Genomic DNA, 19,877 nt, shown 5'->3' with positions numbered 1-19,877 from the left:
AAAAGCAGCTCCCTTCACTTGTTGCCGCCGTCACAGCTTTGAAAAGGAAGACTTGCTGCAAAAGTAGGGGTGCCATTAAAAAAAAAATCACAAGTTTTGTCACTGTGGAAAGAAAATTAAATTGGCAGCTCCCTGCCACCAGATGGTTCAGGACTGAACAGCACAGTGCCGATCCCAGAACACGCCATCAAAGTACTTGAGTTTCCAAGCGACGGATTTCTTTCACCACAAGATCAATATTTATAATTGGGTTAAAGTACAAAGCCCAGTAGAACAGGCAGTTGCAAACAAACTGAGGAATAACTGGCCAGAAAATAGCCATGAGGAGTCCCTGGGTGGACACTTTCCAGAAATGGCCCCACATCCGGTGAGGAATTGTCCTAGATGGGGAGGGAAAAGAGCAGATTAGAGTCCTAGATCTCATTTCCGACGGACCTTTGGAACTCTTGCAGAAGCTGCACTAAAAACATCCTTGCGCAACACACAACAGTTCGGGGAAAGCAAATGTGTTCAATCATTTACAGGAAAAAAAACCCCTAATAGTTTTAAGGAGAGTTTTAAACAAGCCCCAAAGGCAAACTAAGAGAAAGGAGAGAGGGGAGTACCAAAAACGGGAGGTGGGCCTCCAAGATGTACAGGAAATGTGTGGTTCACGGCGCTCCTTTTCGTTTCAAATGAAGGCTGCTTATCTGGAGCACTGTAAGTCACATGCTTTTCACTGGAAAGCAATTTGCTCATAAATGAGACATATCAAGTTAACCTGGGGGACTTTTTGATATCCAAAAATAAAAGATCCCTGGCACACCATTGCACGACTAGCTTTTCCTCCCCTGAGCAGGAAGAAGCTGAGTCACAGCTGGGAGATGGAAAAGGAGGAATCTCTCTATTCTCTCTTTGATTTCCGCAAAAAGACGGTGATAAAGAGAGAGAGAAACAAAGGGATTTACAAGTACAAAAACAGGGTTGCGATATCTGGAAGGTAGGAGGGTCCGAGAGGGACTTACTTCAGCTCCCTTCTTGACCACAGCCTCCAGAATGAGAAGAGCTCCAGCACAGAGAGCAGCATGGCGTTGACGATGATGAAGCGGGACGTCCAGTAATGCACCTCTAACCAGTCCCAAGCAAACTCAGCTATTAGCTGGTAGGGCAGGAAAGAGTATTTCACAAAGAATTCTCGCCACTGCTTCCAAGCAGGCTCCTTCAGGTCCTGAAAGAGACAGAAAGTGTTCAGGGAAAGCAGGCTGGGCACCACAATAAAATATCTCTGGGTCAAAAGTTGCCATCAGAATTTGGTTCTTGCTACTGGCATGCCCAAAATTTATTGAACGCTTTTCCTTGAAAGCAAATAAAAATGTTTCTGCCCATAAGTGGCTTAGGATTTCTGTGTGTGTGTGTGTGTGTGTGTGTTCAGTTTTAGCCCAAAGCAAAGCGATTTCAGATGGACAGCAGGCTAAAAAAGGACGCCTGTCAACACTGGGGATACTGGCATGGCTCTTAAACATGGGTAGGTAAACTAAGGCCCGGGGGCCGGATCCGGCCCAATTGCCTTCTAAATCCGGCCCGCGGACGGTCCAGGAATCAGTGTATTTTTACATGAGTAGAACGGGTCCTTTTATTTAAAATGCATCTCTGGGTGATTTGTGGGGCATAGGAATTAGTTCATTTCCCCCTCAAAATATAGTCCGGACCCCCACAAGGTCTGAGGGACTGTGGGCCGGCCCCCTGCTGAAACAGTTTGCTGACCCCTGCTCTTATACATGACGATGCTGGTAATCTTGGCAGGAAGCATTTTCTTATCTCAGCATTTAATACTACAGTGGGGCTTAGGAGTCTGTACAGTGGTACCTTCAGGTTACGGATGCTTCAGGTTACAGACTCCGCTAAGCCAGAAATATTACCTCGGGTTAAGAACTTTGCTTCAGGATGAGAACAGAAATTGTGCTCCGGCGGCACGGCAGCAGCAGGAGGCCCTATTAGCTAAAGTGGTGCTTCTGGTTAAGAACAGTTTCAGGTTAAGAACGGACCTCCAGAACAAATTAAATACTTAACCTGAGGTACCACTGTACTAGGATTTCCCAGGAAGATTTCTGGTAGTGCGATCCCTGGAGCGAGCACATTTTGTCCATATTAAGTATATGCCACCTTTGGAAAACTTTTTTTTGCTAAGGAGAAGCAAGTATCTCTAAGGAAGCATAACATGAAGGAAAGGCACCCTGTATGGCTGCAAATATATTTAAAGGTAAAGGTAAAGGACCCCTGACAGTTAAGTCCAGTCGCAGACAACTCTGGGGTTGCAGCGCTCATCTCGCTTTAAAGGCCGAGGGAGTCAGCGTTTGTCCGCAGACAGTTTTTCCGGGTCATGTGGCCAGCATGACTAAGCCACTTCTGGCACAACAGAACACCGAGACCAGAGCAGCGCACAGAAAGGCTGTTTACCTTCCTGCCAGAGCGGTGCCTATTTATCTACTTGCACTTTTTGGCATGCTTTTGAACTGCTAGGTTGGCCAGGAGCAGGGACCGAGCAACGGGAGCTCACCCCATCGTGGGGATTCAAACCACCGACCTTCTGATCGGCAAGCCCAAGAGGCTCAGTGGTTTAGAGCACAGCGCCACCCGTGTCCCTCATATCTTTATGCGGTGGCAATTAATGTATTTGGCGTCTGCCAAACCTGCAGGGGAACACAGAAATCTGCTTCACACTAAGGCTCCGTCTGCACCATACATTCAAAGCAGTATCATGCCACTTTACACAGTCTTGGTTTCCCCCAAAGGATCCTGGGAAGTCTTATCTGTTAAGGGGGCTGAGAGTTGTAAGACACACCTGCTCCCTTCATAGAGCTATGGTTCTAAAAAATGATTTAGCAATCAATCCCAGTGTGTAGAGATAGCCCACATTTTCTACCAGTGATAAACAGTATTTTTAGTTACTTTTTTCTCTTCTCTATACAGTCGTACCTTGGAAGTTGAACGGAATCCGTCTGTTCGACTTCCAAAACATTCAGGAACCAAAGCACAGCTTCTGATTGGCTGCAGGAAGCTCCTGCAGCCAATCAGTAGCCAGGGAAGCCGCACCAGACGTCTGGCTTCTGAAAATCATTCGAACACTTATTCCTGGGTTTCGATCGTTCGGGAGCCGATTTGTTTGGGAACCAAGGCGTTTGAGATCCAAGGTATGAATGCAATAGTGTTTTGTAAGAATCATGAGTACTCTATTTTATATTTTACTTTATTATTATTATTATTGAAATATTTCCTTTTATTATCTTTTTATAAATGTGTTTGGATTCTAGAGCCCAATGTGTTAAAAACCTTCAAAAAATTGTTAAATAAAATGAAATACAAAAGCCCTGGGCTTGCTGCCCCCATGATGTTTGCCCCATTTTTGCTCCTGGGGCCATTTCTTTTAGCGAGAGGCGCTGATCTGCAGCCTCAAAGCATTCTGTACTGCTGCCCCCACAAAACCCCTTCCCACTTTTTTGGTGTTTGGGAGGGGGGCATGTTCCCAAGGCGGACGTCTCCTGCTCTTACTTACTAGCCGCTTTGTGAGAATGTCCTCCAGCTCCTCCTCCTGCATGGGACAGATGGTGTGGAGGAAGGGGAGGAAGACGTCCGTGTAATCAAAGAGGTACAAGTAGAGCATGGTGAGGCGCGGGGAGCTCTTCAAGGCGTACAGCAGGAACAGTGACTTCCCAGGATGCACCGCCTGGAATGTGAGGAAATGGAGAGAAACGGGGGGAGAGTCAGCCGTTAGCCAGAACACATGAATACACGAGGAACAGAAACGGAAGCAAGGGAGAGTGCAAAGGGTCTTCTGTGAAATGCAGCTTTGTCTCAACAACCTCTTCACCCTCCAGGCGTGTAACATAAGATCCGAGTCATATTAAGTAAGGGTCACATGAACCCTGCCTAAGTGGGGGAGAGGCCCTATCTTCTTCTGTTCTGGTGCTTCAGAGATCAGAAGCATCATTATAGAGAGCAGAATGAGAGATCCCTGCCCCCACCTGACACCCCAGGGCAATCCTGCTCCCTCACTGCTCAGCCCTAATTCTAGATCACCAATAAACCAGTTAAAAAGAACAGGTCCCAACACCAACCCTCCATTTTCCACATCCCACCACTGAGAAAACTGTCGTACCTCGGAAGTCGAACGGAATAAGTTCCGGAAGTCTGTTCGACTTCCAGAACGTTCGGAAACCAAAGTGTGGCTTCTGATTGGCTGCAGGAAGCTCCTGCAGCCAATTGGAAGCCCTGTCAGACGTTCAGGTTCCAAAGAACGTTTGCAAACCAGAACAATCACTTCCGGGTTCGCGGCGTTCAGGAGCCAAAATGTCCGAGTACCAAGGCATTCGAGAGCCAAGGTACGACTGTACTCTGTTTCTATTCCTAAGTCAGTCCTGATCCACAAGAGGATCTCTGTGGTTATATCACGACTACTCAGCTTACTCAGGGATAAATTTTCAGGGATAAATTTTCAAAAACCTTTTGAAAACCTAAGAGCCCATTATCAACTGGTTCATCTCTGCTGGCATGCTTGGGGAGGGGAGAAAACCCTCTAGATGTTGAGACGGGATCTCCCCCTGGCAAAAGCCATGCTGATTCTACTTCAGCAAGGCTTGTTCCTCTTGCTTGGTGATTCTACCTGTTTAGTGGGTTTCCCCAGTACTGACATTAAGCTAACCGGCCTTTCATTCCCCAGATCCCTGTTATAAATTAGTTCCCCGTTATTAATCAGCAGGAGGGGATTTGCTCTGTGGATTTCTCCCTTCAGGCCAGCCCTGCATCAAGCAGCCCAGAGTAACTATGTAAGATATCATTAGAGTAGACAGTGTGGGGGGGGGGGGATGACTTGCCAGCAATAAATTGCACAATGGGGTGCACACTGTAGCATTTGCTCTCAGATGCAGGAAATTCCACAGAAATTGGGGAGACTCCCTGCTCCTTTGTAAAACGGCTTCAAGCCAGGCTAAGATGCTTTTATTTTATTTATGTATTTATTACATTTCTATGGCACTTTTATCTTCCAAGGAGCTCAAGTTGGTGTTCATGGTTCTCCTCTTCCCCATTTCATCCTCACAACTCCTCTGTGAGGTAGGTTAGGCTAAGAGATGGCGACTGGCCCAAGGTCACCCAATGAGCTTCATGGCTGAGCGGGGCTTTGAACCCTGGTCTCCCAGGTCCTAGTCCAACACTCAAACCATTACACCGCACTTGGGCGACACAGGCTGAAGACAGGATGGGGACCAGACTCAAGAGCAGGGCTGGGTCGCAGCAGGGATGCCGAGGATCAAAACACCACAGGGACAGAAGAGCACCGTATTTTTCGCTCCATAAGACACAACCTCCCCCCCCCCCAAGGGGAAATGTGTGTGCGTCTTATGGAGCGAATGCAGGCGGGAGGCAGGCGGGAAAAGCCCCCAAGAGCCGCACACACGCTCCGTGCGGCTCTTGCAGGCTTTTCCCCAAGGAGGGAGAAGGGACTGACTGGCCGCGTCAGTCCCTTCCCCCAGCTCCCGGAAAAGCCCCCAAGAGCCGCACTCCCTTTCACTAGCTGCATGGAACATGTGTGCGGTTCTTGGGGGCTTTTCCCCTGAGGAGGGAGAAGGGCAGCCCGTCAGTGACGGGGCTGCCCTTCTCCCTCCTGGGGAAAAGCCTGCAAGTGCCGCACACACGCTCCATGTGGCTCATGAAAGGGAGCGCTGAGCAGAGCCTGGGATGCATACAGGCTCTGCTCAGCGCTCCCTTTAAAAATATTTGTTTCCTTGCATTCCCCTTCTAAAAACTAGGTGCGCCTTATGGTCAGGTGCGTCTTATGGAGCGAAAAATATGGTACTTTGGTGCAGGGGCTAAAGGTCTATGACCACTGGAGGTGGGACTTCCTGTAACATCCTCTCACCTTGTACTCCCAAAGGTTCTGCGGTGGTTTGACGCCCAACATCTTCACACGTTCCAGTTCCGTCATAATGGCCTTCCTGTGGCTACTGTTCTCTACATTGTAAGGAGCCTTTGAGAAGTCCTCATCCGTGAGCGTCAGCAGGAGCCTGCAAGACCAGGAGTTACTGTTACACGAAGGAAACGCCCTCTGCCCTGCTCCAAATCGTGCTGAACTACCAAGTCGAATATCACCATCAAGACAAGACAGGTCTGTGGATATTTGCACTGAGAGCAAAGCGCATCTGCCTACTCTAGAATTTAGACATGGTCCTAGCAAGATGACTCACAGGGAACTATTGCTAACAGCCACGCTACAAATTAAAAACTTACTTTGAACACAACAAGACTTTTGTTTTGTTTTGCCCCTGTGTTCACATCACCTGAGGAACACAAAATCTTTTATAAGCAAGGCACCAGGTACAATGAAGTTTCTCTCTCAATAATCTCAGAGCATCACCAAAGGGATCTTCCTCACCTCCCATTAACGCGCTCAAGTAAAAACCTCTCCTTGTAGAGGGAAGTCCAGGGTCCCAGCTGCCCCAGCCAGTGTACCACCTCCCCAGCAGTCCATTTGGCAACGGGTTTGTGGACGAGGAGGTCATCTTCTGACTCCCGGCTGCTCCAGTGATAGCCGAGCAAAACTACCTAGAAAGCAGTGAAGAGGGTCCATGACGGGTTATGCACAGCGGTGACTGGGGTGACTATAAAACATATTAAACGTGTTTCAGATGTTTAATACAAGAGCAAAGCACCCAGCATGGCCCAAAGGATAGTGCTGGACTTGATTGATTGATTGATTTTAATTATATGCCGCTTTTCCACGACGAGATGTACCCAAAACAGCTTGCAGCAAATATTCAAAAGCATCAAAACAGAGAACACTGGAAATACAAATATTCTAAGTACAGAAGATGCCAGTGAATTCAAAATTAAAAAATCAACAATTTAGCAAACACAGAATAATTTCAATATTACGAAAAACAAACAAAAACACCACCACCCAATGTAGGCTTAAGTATAGTCATACCTTGGTTCTCGAACGCCTTGGTACTTGTACGTTTTGGCTCCCGAACGCCACAAACCCAGAAGTAAGTGTTCCAGTTTGCAAACGTTTTTTGGAAGCTGAATATCCAACGCAGTTTCTGCTTGACTGTAGGAAGCTCCTGCAGCCAATCGGAAGCCGTGCTTTGGTTTTCAAATGGTTCCGGGAGTCAAATGGACTCCCGGAATGGATTAAGTTCAAGAACCAAGGTACGACTGTACATAAATACAAAGCAAAAATGAACATTCACCAACAGTAAAGTTTCTGGTGCTGGCACTCCAAGGAGCCTGGCTTAAATACAGCTTAGAGGGGGAGATGACATACAGATGGAAAGCCTGTTAGCCAAGGACTCATTGGGTGACTCTGGGACAGGAACACCCTCCCATAACAGCACACCCCATGGGGCTGCTGAGATGGTGATGGAACTCTGCACGGTGGAAGCGCTAGGGAATATATTATGGGAGCCCTGCTGCTGAAGCGAGCACTAAGCTTCACGCACGATGTCAAACATTACTCTTCCCTCTGGGTACCTTTCCACTTTCTAGTCTCCAGCATTTTCTTTGGGGACATCAGCCTGTAGGAGGGGGAAAGAGGTGGAAACCTACCTGGTGGCCGCAGCCAAATGCCAGGCATCCCAGCTACTGAAGAAGGAAGGGCCAAAGCTCAGTGCTAGGGCATCAGCATTGTATCTAGAAGGTCCCAGGTCCAATTCCCGGGGTCTCCAAATAGAGCTGGGAATGTCCCCAGTCTGAAACCCTGGAGATTCATGGCCAATCAGTGTAGACAAACTGAGCTGCATGGATCAATGGTCTGACTCAATATAAGGCAACTTCCAAAGGCAGACAAAAACCAAATCTAGTAGCTGCAAACCTCTATAGCAGCGGTTCTCAACCTGTGGGTCCCCAGATGTTGTTGGACTACAACTCCCATCATCCCTCAGCTCTGGCCTTGCTAGCTAGGTGTGATGGGAGTTGTAGTTCAACAACATCTAGGGACCCACAGGTTGAGAAAGGCTGCTCTATGGGCTTCCCTTCACCTTTCCTGCTCAAGGGAACTAAGATGGAGGGCAACAGGATGTCCTTTGAAATTTCTCTGCAGGGGCCCATTAAGTCAGGAGACTTGCTATGTTTTCTGCAACTATACAATCAGATTTTCAAAAACCCATCCTCAGCTTTATGTCCCACCAGCACAGGGCTTTTTAAAGGGGGAGACTTACAGCCACACAAGTTAGTGCTGTCAGCACACCGGAGAAAAAACCCCCTCCCCGAGGATTAATTCGCCCCGCCGTTGGAGCTGCGGAGGTCTGATCGCTCCCGTATTTCTGAAAGGCGGCGAGGCTGAGGGACGCATCGCTGTTCTGCTGGATGTCGTCCTTCCGCTGCTCGATAGCATCTGGAAACAGTTTTTCAATTGCATCCCTAGAAAAAGAGAGCATTACTTTGCAAGACTTCTTCCTGCAGTTTGACGCCAGTCTATATCTGGAGAAGGAGCCTTCTCCTCTGGGGCACATGGCTAGAATGCTGGACTGGGGAGACCAGAGTCCAGCTCATCGGTCGTGAAGTTTGCTAGCTGTCCTGGGCCAGCTGTACACTCTTCTCAGCCTGGCCTATGTTACAGGACTGATAAATGAGCTACCATGAGCTCTGTGGAGGATGAGTTGGGTACAAACAGGTGATAATGGTTAAGTCGTTCTGCTGGCTAAACCCTTTAAATGGGGGGGGGAATCTTTTAGAACCACATTATCTCATGGACAGGCTTCCCAGGGTGCCAGTGATGGGCGGAGCTAGAAGCAGAAAGGGGAGGAGCAACTGATGTGTGTTTCACCTGCAGATAGGAGGCTGCATTGCAGCTATGCAAAAGACACACACACACACCCCTCTGTTCAGGGAAGCAAGAGGTACCATCACCTTTCAAGGGACACATTCTAGCCACACAAAAATGTCTCAAAGAGGGTAGAGGGTGTGATGTGGGGAGAGGCCTGGAGGAGAACATCTGGCTATTAGCCTGGAATTCCTCCTCCAGTGGTTTGAACTGAAACAGCCGTGGAGAGCACCAAGCGAGCTCTACAGTGGTCTTTCTACCCCAGGGAAGACTCGTGCAATACTGAAACGCCGAGACTGACAGGGGAGGGCATTTAGAGGATCTAAGAAGTAAGCCTTTCCCAAACCATGGCATTAAGAACAGCAAAAGTAGAGAAGAGGGGGAAATGAGTCCAGGATTTCTTTTTTTAATATATATTTTTACAAGTTGTGTGTTTTTCTTTCTCAATTTGATCCTTTTACATGGTTTTGTATGTATTGTGGTATTTATGCACTGTGACTTGCTGTTTTTACTAATTATAGTTTAGCAAATATTTATTGTAATTGTTAGGAGTGAATTTCTACCCAATGATTTTTTGCTGACATTTAATTTCATGGTGTGGGACGCGGGGGGCGCTGTGGGTAAAACCCCAGCGCCTAGGACTTGCCGATCGTATGGTCGGCGGTTCAAATCCCCGCAGCGGGGTGAGCTCCCGTCTTTCGGTCCCAGCTCCTGCCCACCTAGCAGTTCGAAAGCACCCTTAAGTGCAAGTAGATAAATAGGTGCTGCTTTATAGCGGGAAGGTAAACGGCATTTCCGTGTGCTGTGCTGGTGCAGGCTCGCCAGAGCAGCTTCGTCACGCTGGCCACGTGACCCGGAAGTGTCTCCGGACAGCGCTGGCCCCCGGCCTCTTAAGCGAGATGGGCGCGCAACCCCAGAGTCGGTCACGACTGGCCCGTATGGGCGGGGTACCTTTACCTTTACCTTTAATTTCATGGTGTACTATGTTATTCTAATAGATTATTGAGTATTACTTCTAGTTGTTTGTTTTAAAGTCATGTTTTTATTATGGCTTTTTTGCATTGGAACAGATTGTTATAAGGTGTATGATCTTTGTTATTTCTTCAGCTTGCAGACCACCTTGTGTATAGTAATATATACATTAAAAGTGAAATGAAAAATGAAATTAAAAGTATGAAAATTGTAGGACCAACAGTTCTTACTAAGCAAAGAGGGCAGACTAACAGATCTCAACCATTGTATGAAGACCACATATCACAGTCCTCGACTGCTAGAATCACCTGAGAAGAATGTTGACTTTGGGGAATCCTTCCCATTTCCCCCTGCATTCTGGACACTCGTTCTTCTTGGAAGACGTCCACCATAACGCCAAGCAATGCCTGCAGAAGCTGTGCCCACAGTTCAAGGTGGTAGGATTGACGAGAATATCATAGCAGCAATGGCAAGAGAATTCGCTGACTGATATCCGCCGGCTGACCCCGGGAGAAGCAGCTGTCTGAACTTCCAGCCCCTCCGACGGCCACGTCAAACCCTCCTCCATGTCCTCTTTGTGCCTGCAGCAGCCAGCACAACGCCCGCGCGTCCCTAGATCTTGAAGCACGCCACAAGCTATGGGAAGAGAGTGAGCCCGTTATGTCTCTCCGTGAACACAATCCAATGTGTAAAGAAAAATGCATTGTTAATGCAATGAGATAGCTTGTTGTTGTTGTTTATTAAACCTGTGTATTGCCCTTCATCCGAAGATCAAAGGGTGGTTCACAGCATAAAAATACAAAACGAGAACACAACACATAATAAAACAAAAAGAAACCAATAATCCCATTCTCACAAGCTCATTTAAAAAGCCATAGACTATTAATCAGCCAAACACCGGGCTGAAGAGGAACGTTTTCGCCTGGCACCTAAAGATCCATAGTAAAGGCGGTGGGTGCGCCTCCCTGGGGAGAGTGTTCCCCAAAACGGGGAGCCACTACAGAAAAGGCCAGTCATCATGTTGCCACCCTCTGGACCTCTCGTGGGAGAGGCACACAAAAAAGGGTCTCAGATGATAATTGCAGGGTCCAGGTCAGTTCATTGGGGAGAGGCAGTTCTTGAGGTACTGTGGTATCGAGCTGTTTAAAGCATTATAGGTCAAAAACAGCACTTTGAATTGGGTCTAGAAACTAATTGGCAGTCAGTGTAGTCGGGCCAGAATCGGTGTAATATGCTCAAATCTTCTTGCGCAACCTGGCCGCTGAATTCTGCACTAGCTGAAGCTTCCAAACCAGCTTCAGAGGCAGTGCCACGTATAACACGTTGTGGTAATCTAACCTAGAGGTTACCAGAGTTCAGACAACAGAAGTTAGGCTATCCCTGTCCAGATAGAGGAGCAGCTGGGTCACCAGCCAAAGCTGTTGGACTCTGGACCACTGAGGCCACCTGAGCATCAAGCAACAGCAAAGAATCCAGGAGTACTCCCAAGCTACGTACTCGCTCCTTCAGAGGGAGTGCAACCTCATCAACGGCAGGCAATCTCCCATCCATCTGGTCTAAGGAACCACCCACTAACCGTGCCTCCGTCTTCTCTGGATTGAGCTTCAATTTGCTAGCTCTCATCCAGTCCATTATTGAGGCAAGCCACTGGTCCAGCACTTCTGCTGCCTCACCTGCAGATGTAAAGGTGATGCAGAGCAGTGTGTCATCAGCATATTGCTGACCACGTACTCCAAAGCTCTGGATGACCCCACTTAGTGGTTTCATGTAGATGTTAAACAGTATAGGGGATAAAATTGAACACTGAGGAACCCCACACTGAAGGCTCCACAGGGCCAAAGAGCACAGCGGTAATGGGAGAGGCGATGTCTTCCAGTACTAGGTAACGCGGGAAAGGAATGTTGTTGTCACAACAACAAAGGAATTAAGAGTGGACACAGGCTCTTAATTATCCAATGGAAGGAGTTAATAATGACTAGATCCTTTATTAAGTTATAATCTCTATAGGTGGGGGAAAGAGGAGGCAAGAAAGGAAGATATGTTGACTTAGAGGGCTTTATGGGAACAAAAATTAGAGGAAACTCCTACCAATAGCCAATAGTACAGCAGTTTCTAACCATTTAATTATATGCATTTAAAAACATTTCTATCCAAAGCATTATCAGATTATCAAGATTAGCCAACACTAAGATATCTGAACAGGACTGCTTAGGTTTCTCAACTGCCAACAAGGCGGGCCAATATAAATTCCCAGTTGTGCCAATGTTACCATCAAGTCTACATGCTTTCCTCCTAATGAAATACAGAATCACTCTACGTACCTGTGGTTGAATCCACATCTCACTAACTCTATTCCTACTAAGGAAAATTTCGTTGGTTCTAAAGGAAGAGATAAAACAGGTTGTTCACTTCAGCAAACAAAAAGCCTCTCTTCAGCTGCTGAAAAGAATATTGATCAACAAACTGGCAAAAAGTGTCTCTCGCACACTTTGGAACATGCAAGGGAAATCAAATTAAAAAGTTAATACAACTGCATGCCGAGAAAAGTTGCCTATATCTCTATTCTCCTGCAGGAACAGACTCTAATATCCGCTTTAGAAAATGAAGTGAGAGGCCCCAGAACGTTTGTTGTGTTTACTAACAAATCTGGTTTCTTCCTCCCATGGGCTTTATGTAGAATTGGGAAAGTATATTTTAATGCCATGCTTGTAACACATGGGGGCGTGGCAGAGAGCAAATATGCTGCTCACATGTAGAAGGGTTACACAATCCACACAAACTGTTTGCTAATGGCTACTGCAAAACAAAAGCAATCTACCTCTGGATATCACTTGCTGTGGGGGGAGGACAGCAGAGGGGGAGCTGTTGCCTTCAGGCTGTGGGTACTCGAAAGGCAGCTTTTGGAAATGAAATGTGCAACTACTGTACACAGGCCTACCTTATTATGAGCTAGCAAAGCAGTCTTTTTGCTCTTCTAGGCCACAGGTGGGGAACCTGTAGCAATCCAGCTGCTGTTGGACTGCAACTCCCATCATCCCTGACCACTCCGGATGTGGCTGGTGAGATTTCAAGAGTCCGACAACAACCTTCCCTTCCTCTGGATTAAGATAGCCTAATCCTGAATTAAGTTAAGTTAGCAAATGAAGCCTCCATGCACAAGGAGTGAAAAGTACCAAATGCTGGGAACAAAAAACAGTCGAAGGTTGCGGCCTTCCATGCCTCATGAACATCCCAGAAGAATCTGCCAACAATTCTTGGAGGCGGTTTGATGGGTAGGTTAGGAACACTTTGGACTGGCCCAGCAAATTTCGCAGTTTCCACACACATCCTGCCTCATGAAACCTGGGACCTGTAGTTTAAGGGAACTGTAGTTTTGTGAGGGGAAGTTTCTTGTTGGGGGGGGGGTTGCCTTAAACTTGTTGTGCGTATGCAGCCCTCCCTTTACAAACTTGTCTGGCACCAACACTGCTGTCGTTCTGGCACCCTTCAAACCTATTTGTTTGCTTAGTTTAAATGCTTTTAAAATTTGGTTGGCACCCTGCTTTGCTGATTTTTAAAAGTGCCTCTTTTTAAAGAGCTCGGTTACTGTTTTAATTGTTTTAAAAGTTGCCACTTATTTTGTGCGTGCGTGTTGTGCCTCAGCGTGCCCTGCCCTCATACAAGTGCCCTTAGCCTGAGAGGAATCTCTCCACCTGCGCAGGAACCTTTATTTTTTTTTTTTTTATAAATTTTTTTATTGCTTTTTTCCAGAATCTAAATCCATCATCAATAACACAACAAAAGCGGTTTTACAGAAAGAAAAAGAAATTAAACAAGAAAAAATTCATTTTTCGAAGTCTTTTTTTTTTTTTTTCATCATCCACTGGACTTCCCCATCTCCTCCATCCCTGCATTCTTTATAATAAATATAAACAGCAAATTAATACCTTGTTTCCTGTGTTTTTGTATTTTCATCTAATTATTCACTCTGAAATTAAAACTTTTCTCAATCATTAACTTTGTTTCTATCAACTCCGAATTTCAATACTGAAGCATATTTACCTCAAACCTTAGCAAATTTTTAACATTCATATATCTTATAATGTTTTTGTAAATAGTCCTTAAATTTTTTCCAATCCTCTTCCGCAGCCTCTTCTCCCAGGTCTCGGATTCTGCCAGTCATTTCGGCTAGTTGCATATAGTCCATCAGTTGTGTGTGCCATTCTTCCAGTGTGGGTAGCTCCTGTGCCTTCCAGTATTTAGCTATGAGAATTCTTGCTGCAGTCGTTGCATATAGAAAGAAGGTTCTGTCTTTCTTAGGTATCCTCTGGCCCACAATGCCCAAGAGGAAGGCCTCTGGTTTCTTCTGAAAGGTATACTTAAATACCTTTTTCAACTCGTTATAAATCATTTCCCAGAAGGCCTTCACCCTCGGGCATGTCCACCAGAGGTGGTAAAAAGTTCCTTCAGCCTCCTTACATTTCCAACATTTATTATCAGACAAATGGTATATCTTTGCAAGTTTGACTGGGGTCATGTACCACCTGTACATCATTTTCATAATATTTTCCTTTAAGGCACTACATGCCGTAAATTTCATACCGGTGGTCCATAACCTTTCCCAGTCCTCAAACATAATGTTGTATCCAATATCTTGTGCCCATTTTATCATGGCTGATTTGACTGTCTCATCTTGAGTATTCCATTTAAGCAGCAAGTTGTACATTCTTGAAAGCACTTTCGTCTTAGGTTCAAGTAATTCTAGTTCTAATTTTGATTTTTCCACCTGGAAACCAATTTTTTTATCTTTTTTAAAGATCTCTAAAATTTGGGCATAGTGAAACCAGTCTCGCACCTTCCCTTTCAATTTTTCAAAGCTCTGCAACCTCCAAGTGTCACCCACTCTTTCTATTATTTCACAGTATTTTGCCCAGCCACCCCCCATATTAAGTATTTTTGTGGCTTTAGCCTCCATCGGTGATAACCACCTCGGAGTCTTGTTTTCAAATAAGTCCTTGTATTTAGTCCAGACAGAAAACAGAGATTTCCTTACAATATGGTTTTTAAACAACTTATGAGACTTTACCTTGTCGTACCACAAATATGCATGCCACCCAAAAGCATTGTTGAACCCTTCCAGATCTAGGACATCAGTGTTTTCTAGCAAAAACCAATCTTTCAGCCAGCAGAGGGATGCAGCTTCATAATACAACCTTAAGTCCGGCAGGGCAAAACCCCCTCTTTCCTTTGCATCTGTTAATATTTTAAATTTTATTCGGGGCTTTTTGCCCTGCCAGACAAACTTCATAATGTCCCTCTGCCACTTTCCAAAACATTCCACTCTGTCCACGATCTGTAGGGTCTGGAACAGAAACAGCATTTTTGGCAATACATTCATCTTTACTGCTACAATTCTTCCCAACAAGGAAAGTTTCAATCTTGACCAGATTTCTAGATCCTTTTTAATTTCAGACCAACATTTTTCATAATTATCTTTAAACAGATTCAAATTTTTCCCAGTCAAGTTGACCCCCAGGTATTTCACTTTATTAACAACGTTTAGTTCTGTTTCCTTCTGAAACCCATCTATTTCTAAAGGTGTCAAGTTTTTTGCCAAAACCTTAGTTTTTTGTTTGTTTAACTTGAATCCCGCCACCCGACCAAACTCAGAAATTAATTCCAATACTCTTTTTGTGCTGGACACCGGCTCCTGTAATGTCAAAACCAAGTCATCTGCTTTAAATCTCTGTGTCGTCATCCTCTTCCTCCTCCTCCCTGCCTCTGAACTCTCACCCTGCCTGAAGGGGTCGCCCAGAGGGTGGGGGAAGAGCTGCAGGGAGAGAGGAAAGCTCACTTCCTCCCCATACTCTACCTGAGGGTGGGCTGCTTGCTGGCAAACCTCCCATGTCATCTCTCACCACCACCACCACCACACATATCATCATCATTATCATTATTAGATTATCTCCAACATTGTCCTCCTTAAAGTTAGAATCACAGAATTATGGAGTTGGAAGGGAATCTCCATGTAGAATCGTAGAGTGCAGGCTGATTTGATTTCAACGGGTCTACTCCGAGTATAACTTACTTCTATACAACCCAGAAACGTTTTATATTATAATATCATCATCATCATTTCTGGGTTCTGCCCATGTAGGCCTTACACACCGCAGGCCCGTCGAAATGAACGAACCTTAGTCCCTCCTGCCCATTACTTTCAACGGGTCTACTCCGAGTAAAACAACCTCTATTGACAACAACAGCAGAAGCAGCAGCAGCAGCTTCGGCCTTTCCCTCCCCCGCCCCCTGACCCCTTTGGGGGGAAGGGGGTCCGGGCCCCTCCGACTCCCACCTCCTCCTCTTCCTCACCCAGCTTGACAGCGGCGGCATCTCCCTCTCCTCAGCTGAGCCCCGCCGGGATCCGCTTCTGGGCGCGCATGCGTGGTGACGCCCGATGCCCCTCTTTGGCTGACGTATCACTTACGCACGAGCGCCTCTTTGTCGCCGAGAGCGCAGCGCCGACCTGTACACAAACTGGAGGGGCGTGGTCGAAATCCCGGAACCAACGGCGGGAACTTCCGGTTCACCTCGGCGGCCATCTTTGACCGACGCGGCTTACTAAGTCCTCACCTGCGTTTTGAGCATAGATAGGAGGAAGTCCTAGAGCGGCACGTTCCTTTGTCCGGGAAATAAGATTTCCGGTCCCCCCCCGCGCGCCATGTTTGAAGTGGGCGAATGCTCCCCAAAGGGAGGGCGCCCTACCTTCCGCGTAGCTTGCGATTGGACAGCAGCTGGGTGGACGTGTCTCTTACGCCATAGGCATCCGCTGTTGCTCATTTTCTCGGGGGGCGGGGGAGCGTAATGGTTTACGACAGCCCTGCAGTGTAGTCTGGTATTACTTATTTATCCCATTTGTATCTTCTGCTTCTTTCAAGTGTAATAATAAAATTTAAGGTCTTATATATATAATAAATGTTCATGAATGTACCAACCAAGCACGCACATAGATCAGCACAGGAAGACCGACCTGAAACCATTTTGACTCCTAAGCTGACCAAATGTTTTCTCTGCAAGGAGGGAGGGCAGGAATTGGGTAATCACCATTTCATCAGACTAACAGGAAAGGCAATCAGATAAGGCATTATCAGAAAACCTGGCAGACAGGAAAAACAACAGCATTCAAATTTCTGTTGTAGACCACCTTTTCTGTGATGTAGATATGATGTTTATGGGGGTGGTCTTGGGCTACACCCCTTCTGTGATGTATGTATGATGTATGGTGAGGTGGTCTTGAGCTGCAGGGCAGGGAATTTAAAATGTCTATATAAGGGCAGGCACACCTAGGTTCTGGGTCCTCCTCCTTCTCCTGCCTGTGAGGGGAGCACCCTGTTGCAACAGATCAATAAAGATCAGGCTTACTAGCTGCTTTGCTTCTCAATATTCTCTGGTTGGCCTCTGTTATTTTCTCCTACCAACAGGACTCTATACGGGCTCTTGGATACCCCACAAGGGGAAAAGGGCAGATTTTGTTTACAACACAAGAAACCCAGGGGAAGTTACCTCTCACCTTTCCGTCTCATCCCCACAACAATCCTTTGAGGTGGTTTAGGTTGAAAGATTGACCTTGCCGGGGACATTGAGGCTGAGGGGAGATTCGAACCCAGGTCTCCCTGGTCCTAGTTTGGTGCTTTAACTACTACCACCATACTGGCAAGGCATATTACCACTATATTGATGGGGCCTCAAGCTCAGAGCAGCTTCTGACAACCTTGCAGTGTAGTCCAGTGTTACTTTCCTCACATTGCAAGGAAATAAAGGGATGAGGCTAAGACTGTGGACTACAACAACCCTGCAGTGCAGCCCACTACTACCCACATTATCATCCCTGGTATGCAGGTGGTGAGCAGAGGGTGAGAGAGAGAGGATTATGACAGCCCTGCAGTGCAGTCTTATTGATCTCCAGGTCACCAACTGGTACAGGGGTTAGAACAACCCCAGTGATCCATAGGCATTGCGCATGGGCTGAGGCTCACAAACCAGTGTCTTGCCTCTGGCTCCAGCAAAATTAAATCCAATTAAATGGTCATCTCCTCAAACTCCATACCAAAGTTGATGCAACTGAATGCTTTTGCTGTCCCCTTTTTTCATGCAGACACCTTGTGCTTTTACCTCTATAGAAGTGTGAAGAGGACAGCGCAAATTAAACACAAGAGGAAACTAGGAGGCATTGTGTTATTCCTGGAATCCCTAACCTTTTCAGACCTGGTGGCACATTTGGAAATCTAAGAATCTGCTGCAGGTACCACAAGATGCCCATTTTACAGAAGAAAAACCAGTGATGTGCAAACACAGGAAAAACACACCAAAACAAAGTTTCCTGCATTGCAGGGGGTTGGACTAGATGACCCTCGTGGTCCCTTCCAACTCTACAATTCTATGATTCTATGAAAACAAATATGACACAGCAAAAAAACAAGGGATTCCCACCTGGCAGGGTTTGATGTTGCCAGCTTTCAGGTAACGTTTGCAGACATCTTTGTAATGTAGAGTTGGTCTGCCAACAGGCCTGGTTCCTGAAGACACAGAAAGTGAATGAATGCTTGAGTCTTTTTCATATTTGGGTTGCCACTGCTCATTATTTGCTGATTGAGGTTGTGTCGCAGTGACCTTGCAGTGCCTAAATAAATATCCTGTTCCACAGACCATTGCTGTGTGGATTCTATTGGCCATCCCGGCTTAACCCACAAGGTATTATTGGGTATATATTTCTGTAGCACCAGCAGTCATGAAGTGAAGAGGTCCAGGCAAGTTGACAATGTCTATGGCCTCAGAGCACATTTTGTTCTCTTTGTAGCCCCTGGATAAACACAAGGTATTGAGCCAAGTTTCAGATAGCAAAGGATTGCAACATTCTGAACCGTGCAAAAATGCCAACTCTGCCCAATTTTGCTACCTGTGGACCAGGTCAGTGGCGTAGCGTGGGTTGTCAGCACCCGGGGCAAGGCAAGTAATTTGTGCCCCCTAACCCGTGGATTTGCGCCCCCTAACCCTAACCCCCAGATGTTGCGCCCGGTGCGGCCGGCCCCCCCTGCACCCCCCACGCTACGCCACTGGACCAGGTGAGCAGGTTGCTGAAAGATGGCCCTCATTCCTTGTGCTCAAAGCCATGCATTCCCATTTTCCATCCAAGGGCCATGTTCCCGAGTGGGCAGACTTCTGGGGGCCACATTCCACTGGTGCGGGGAGTCAACAGAGGTGAAATATTATGTTTGTACAGGAGGCTACACCATCAGTATTTATTAAATTTGTATACCGCCCTTCAGCCTGTTAACAGAAAAATCCGAGGGCTCCCTTGGACAAAAACAAAGACACCAACCAGGATAACTTGGAGCAAAACAGCAGCCTGTAGGCTTGGCCTTTATTGAACTGTTGCAACAGGGTGCTCCCCTCACTTGCAGGAGAGAGGAAAGACACAGGAAAATGGTGTGCAAGGTCTTACAAAGACTTTTGAAATTCCCATCCTATAGATCAAGACCACCCCCAGAAACATCATACATACATCACAGAAAGGAGGGGTTGAGGGAGGAGTTGTGGTGGTAATCTGAGTGTCCTGTCACCTGGCTGGTTCCCCCTTTCCCCCTCCCCATGAGTACTTTCCAGGTGACAGAGGGGAGTTTGCAGTTTCCTGCCCCCAGAGGGAAGAGCTGATTATTGTCCTTTGTTCCAGTCTGTGCTGAATCCACTCCCATATGGAAGTTCTTTGTGATCTTGATTGTCTTCTGTCTAGGACCATCAGGGTTGGCATAGCAACTGGGCAGGGCTCCTGTGGATGTGCTGGTATGGTGAAGGGATTATGGCTGCCCTGTATCAAACCTTCCCCATTTTGTAGTCCTTCCTTCATGGAGTAAAATAAAAGTGGAACAGTGCAAATCCGATGTATGGTTGATTTTCTATGAATTTATAACAGAAGAGTAGCGTATGTAGTGTGTGAGTGTGAGTGTGTGTGAAGTTTGTACAAACTGAATGATTGGGGGGGGTGTTTCCTGCTACAAGCCGTAGACTGAACACACAAAAATAGGAGGTTTCTTCACCTCCACTTTTTCATCCAGTTCAAGGACACATTCCAGCTAGG

The 19,877-nt window shown here is 46.6% G+C and overlaps 1 protein-coding gene across 3 annotated transcripts; it reads right to left on the bottom strand.

Moving 5' to 3' along the window:
- Positions 1-121: 121 nt before the first annotated feature.
- BFAR (bifunctional apoptosis regulator) lies at positions 122-16,296 on the bottom strand. 3 transcript variants are annotated; one of them, XM_053364659.1, is made up of 10 exons: positions 16,115-16,296; positions 12,705-12,884; positions 12,088-12,145; positions 10,075-10,402; positions 8,190-8,391; positions 6,407-6,576; positions 5,894-6,038; positions 3,533-3,703; positions 1,005-1,207; positions 122-380 (listed from the first exon to the last, which is right to left on the bottom strand). In XM_053364659.1, the coding sequence occupies exons 4-10, from the start codon at positions 10,332-10,334 to the stop codon at positions 188-190; spliced, it is 1,344 nt and encodes a 447-aa protein (XP_053220634.1). In that variant the 5' UTR covers positions 10,335-10,402; positions 12,088-12,145; positions 12,705-12,884; positions 16,115-16,296; the 3' UTR covers positions 122-187. The 3 variants fall into 3 exon arrangements, with proteins under 3 accessions (XP_053220634.1, XP_053220636.1, XP_053220635.1); XM_053364661.1 differs by lacking the exon at positions 12,705-12,884 and having other exon boundaries at positions 16,092-16,296; XM_053364660.1 differs by lacking the exon at positions 12,705-12,884.
- Between the last annotated feature and the right edge of the window lie 3,581 nt (positions 16,297-19,877).

This window comes from Podarcis raffonei, chromosome 14 (assembly GCF_027172205.1).
Source record: "Podarcis raffonei isolate rPodRaf1 chromosome 14, rPodRaf1.pri, whole genome shotgun sequence".
Classification (NCBI taxonomy): domain Eukaryota; kingdom Metazoa; phylum Chordata; class Lepidosauria; order Squamata; family Lacertidae; genus Podarcis; species Podarcis raffonei.
Note: the sequence above shows the minus strand (reverse complement) of the source record. Positions and strands in the feature narration are given on the sequence as shown.

What these genes read in the sequence shown, in the direction of transcription:
- BFAR (XM_053364661.1), bottom strand. Translation starts at nt 10,334, where the DNA reads ATGGAGGAGGGTTTGACGTGGCCGTCGGAGGGGCTGGAAGTTCAGACA. An exon ending in CTTGAGCGCGTTAATGGGAG is followed by an intron (nt 6,039 to 6,406) that starts GTGAGGAAGATC and finishes CTGGTCTTGCAG; the next exon opens with GCTCCTGCTGACGCTCACGG. An exon ending in TGGTCAAGAAGGGAGCTGAA is followed by an intron (nt 381 to 1,004) that starts GTAAGTCCCTCT and finishes CTCCCCATCTAG; the next exon opens with GACAATTCCTCACCGGATGT.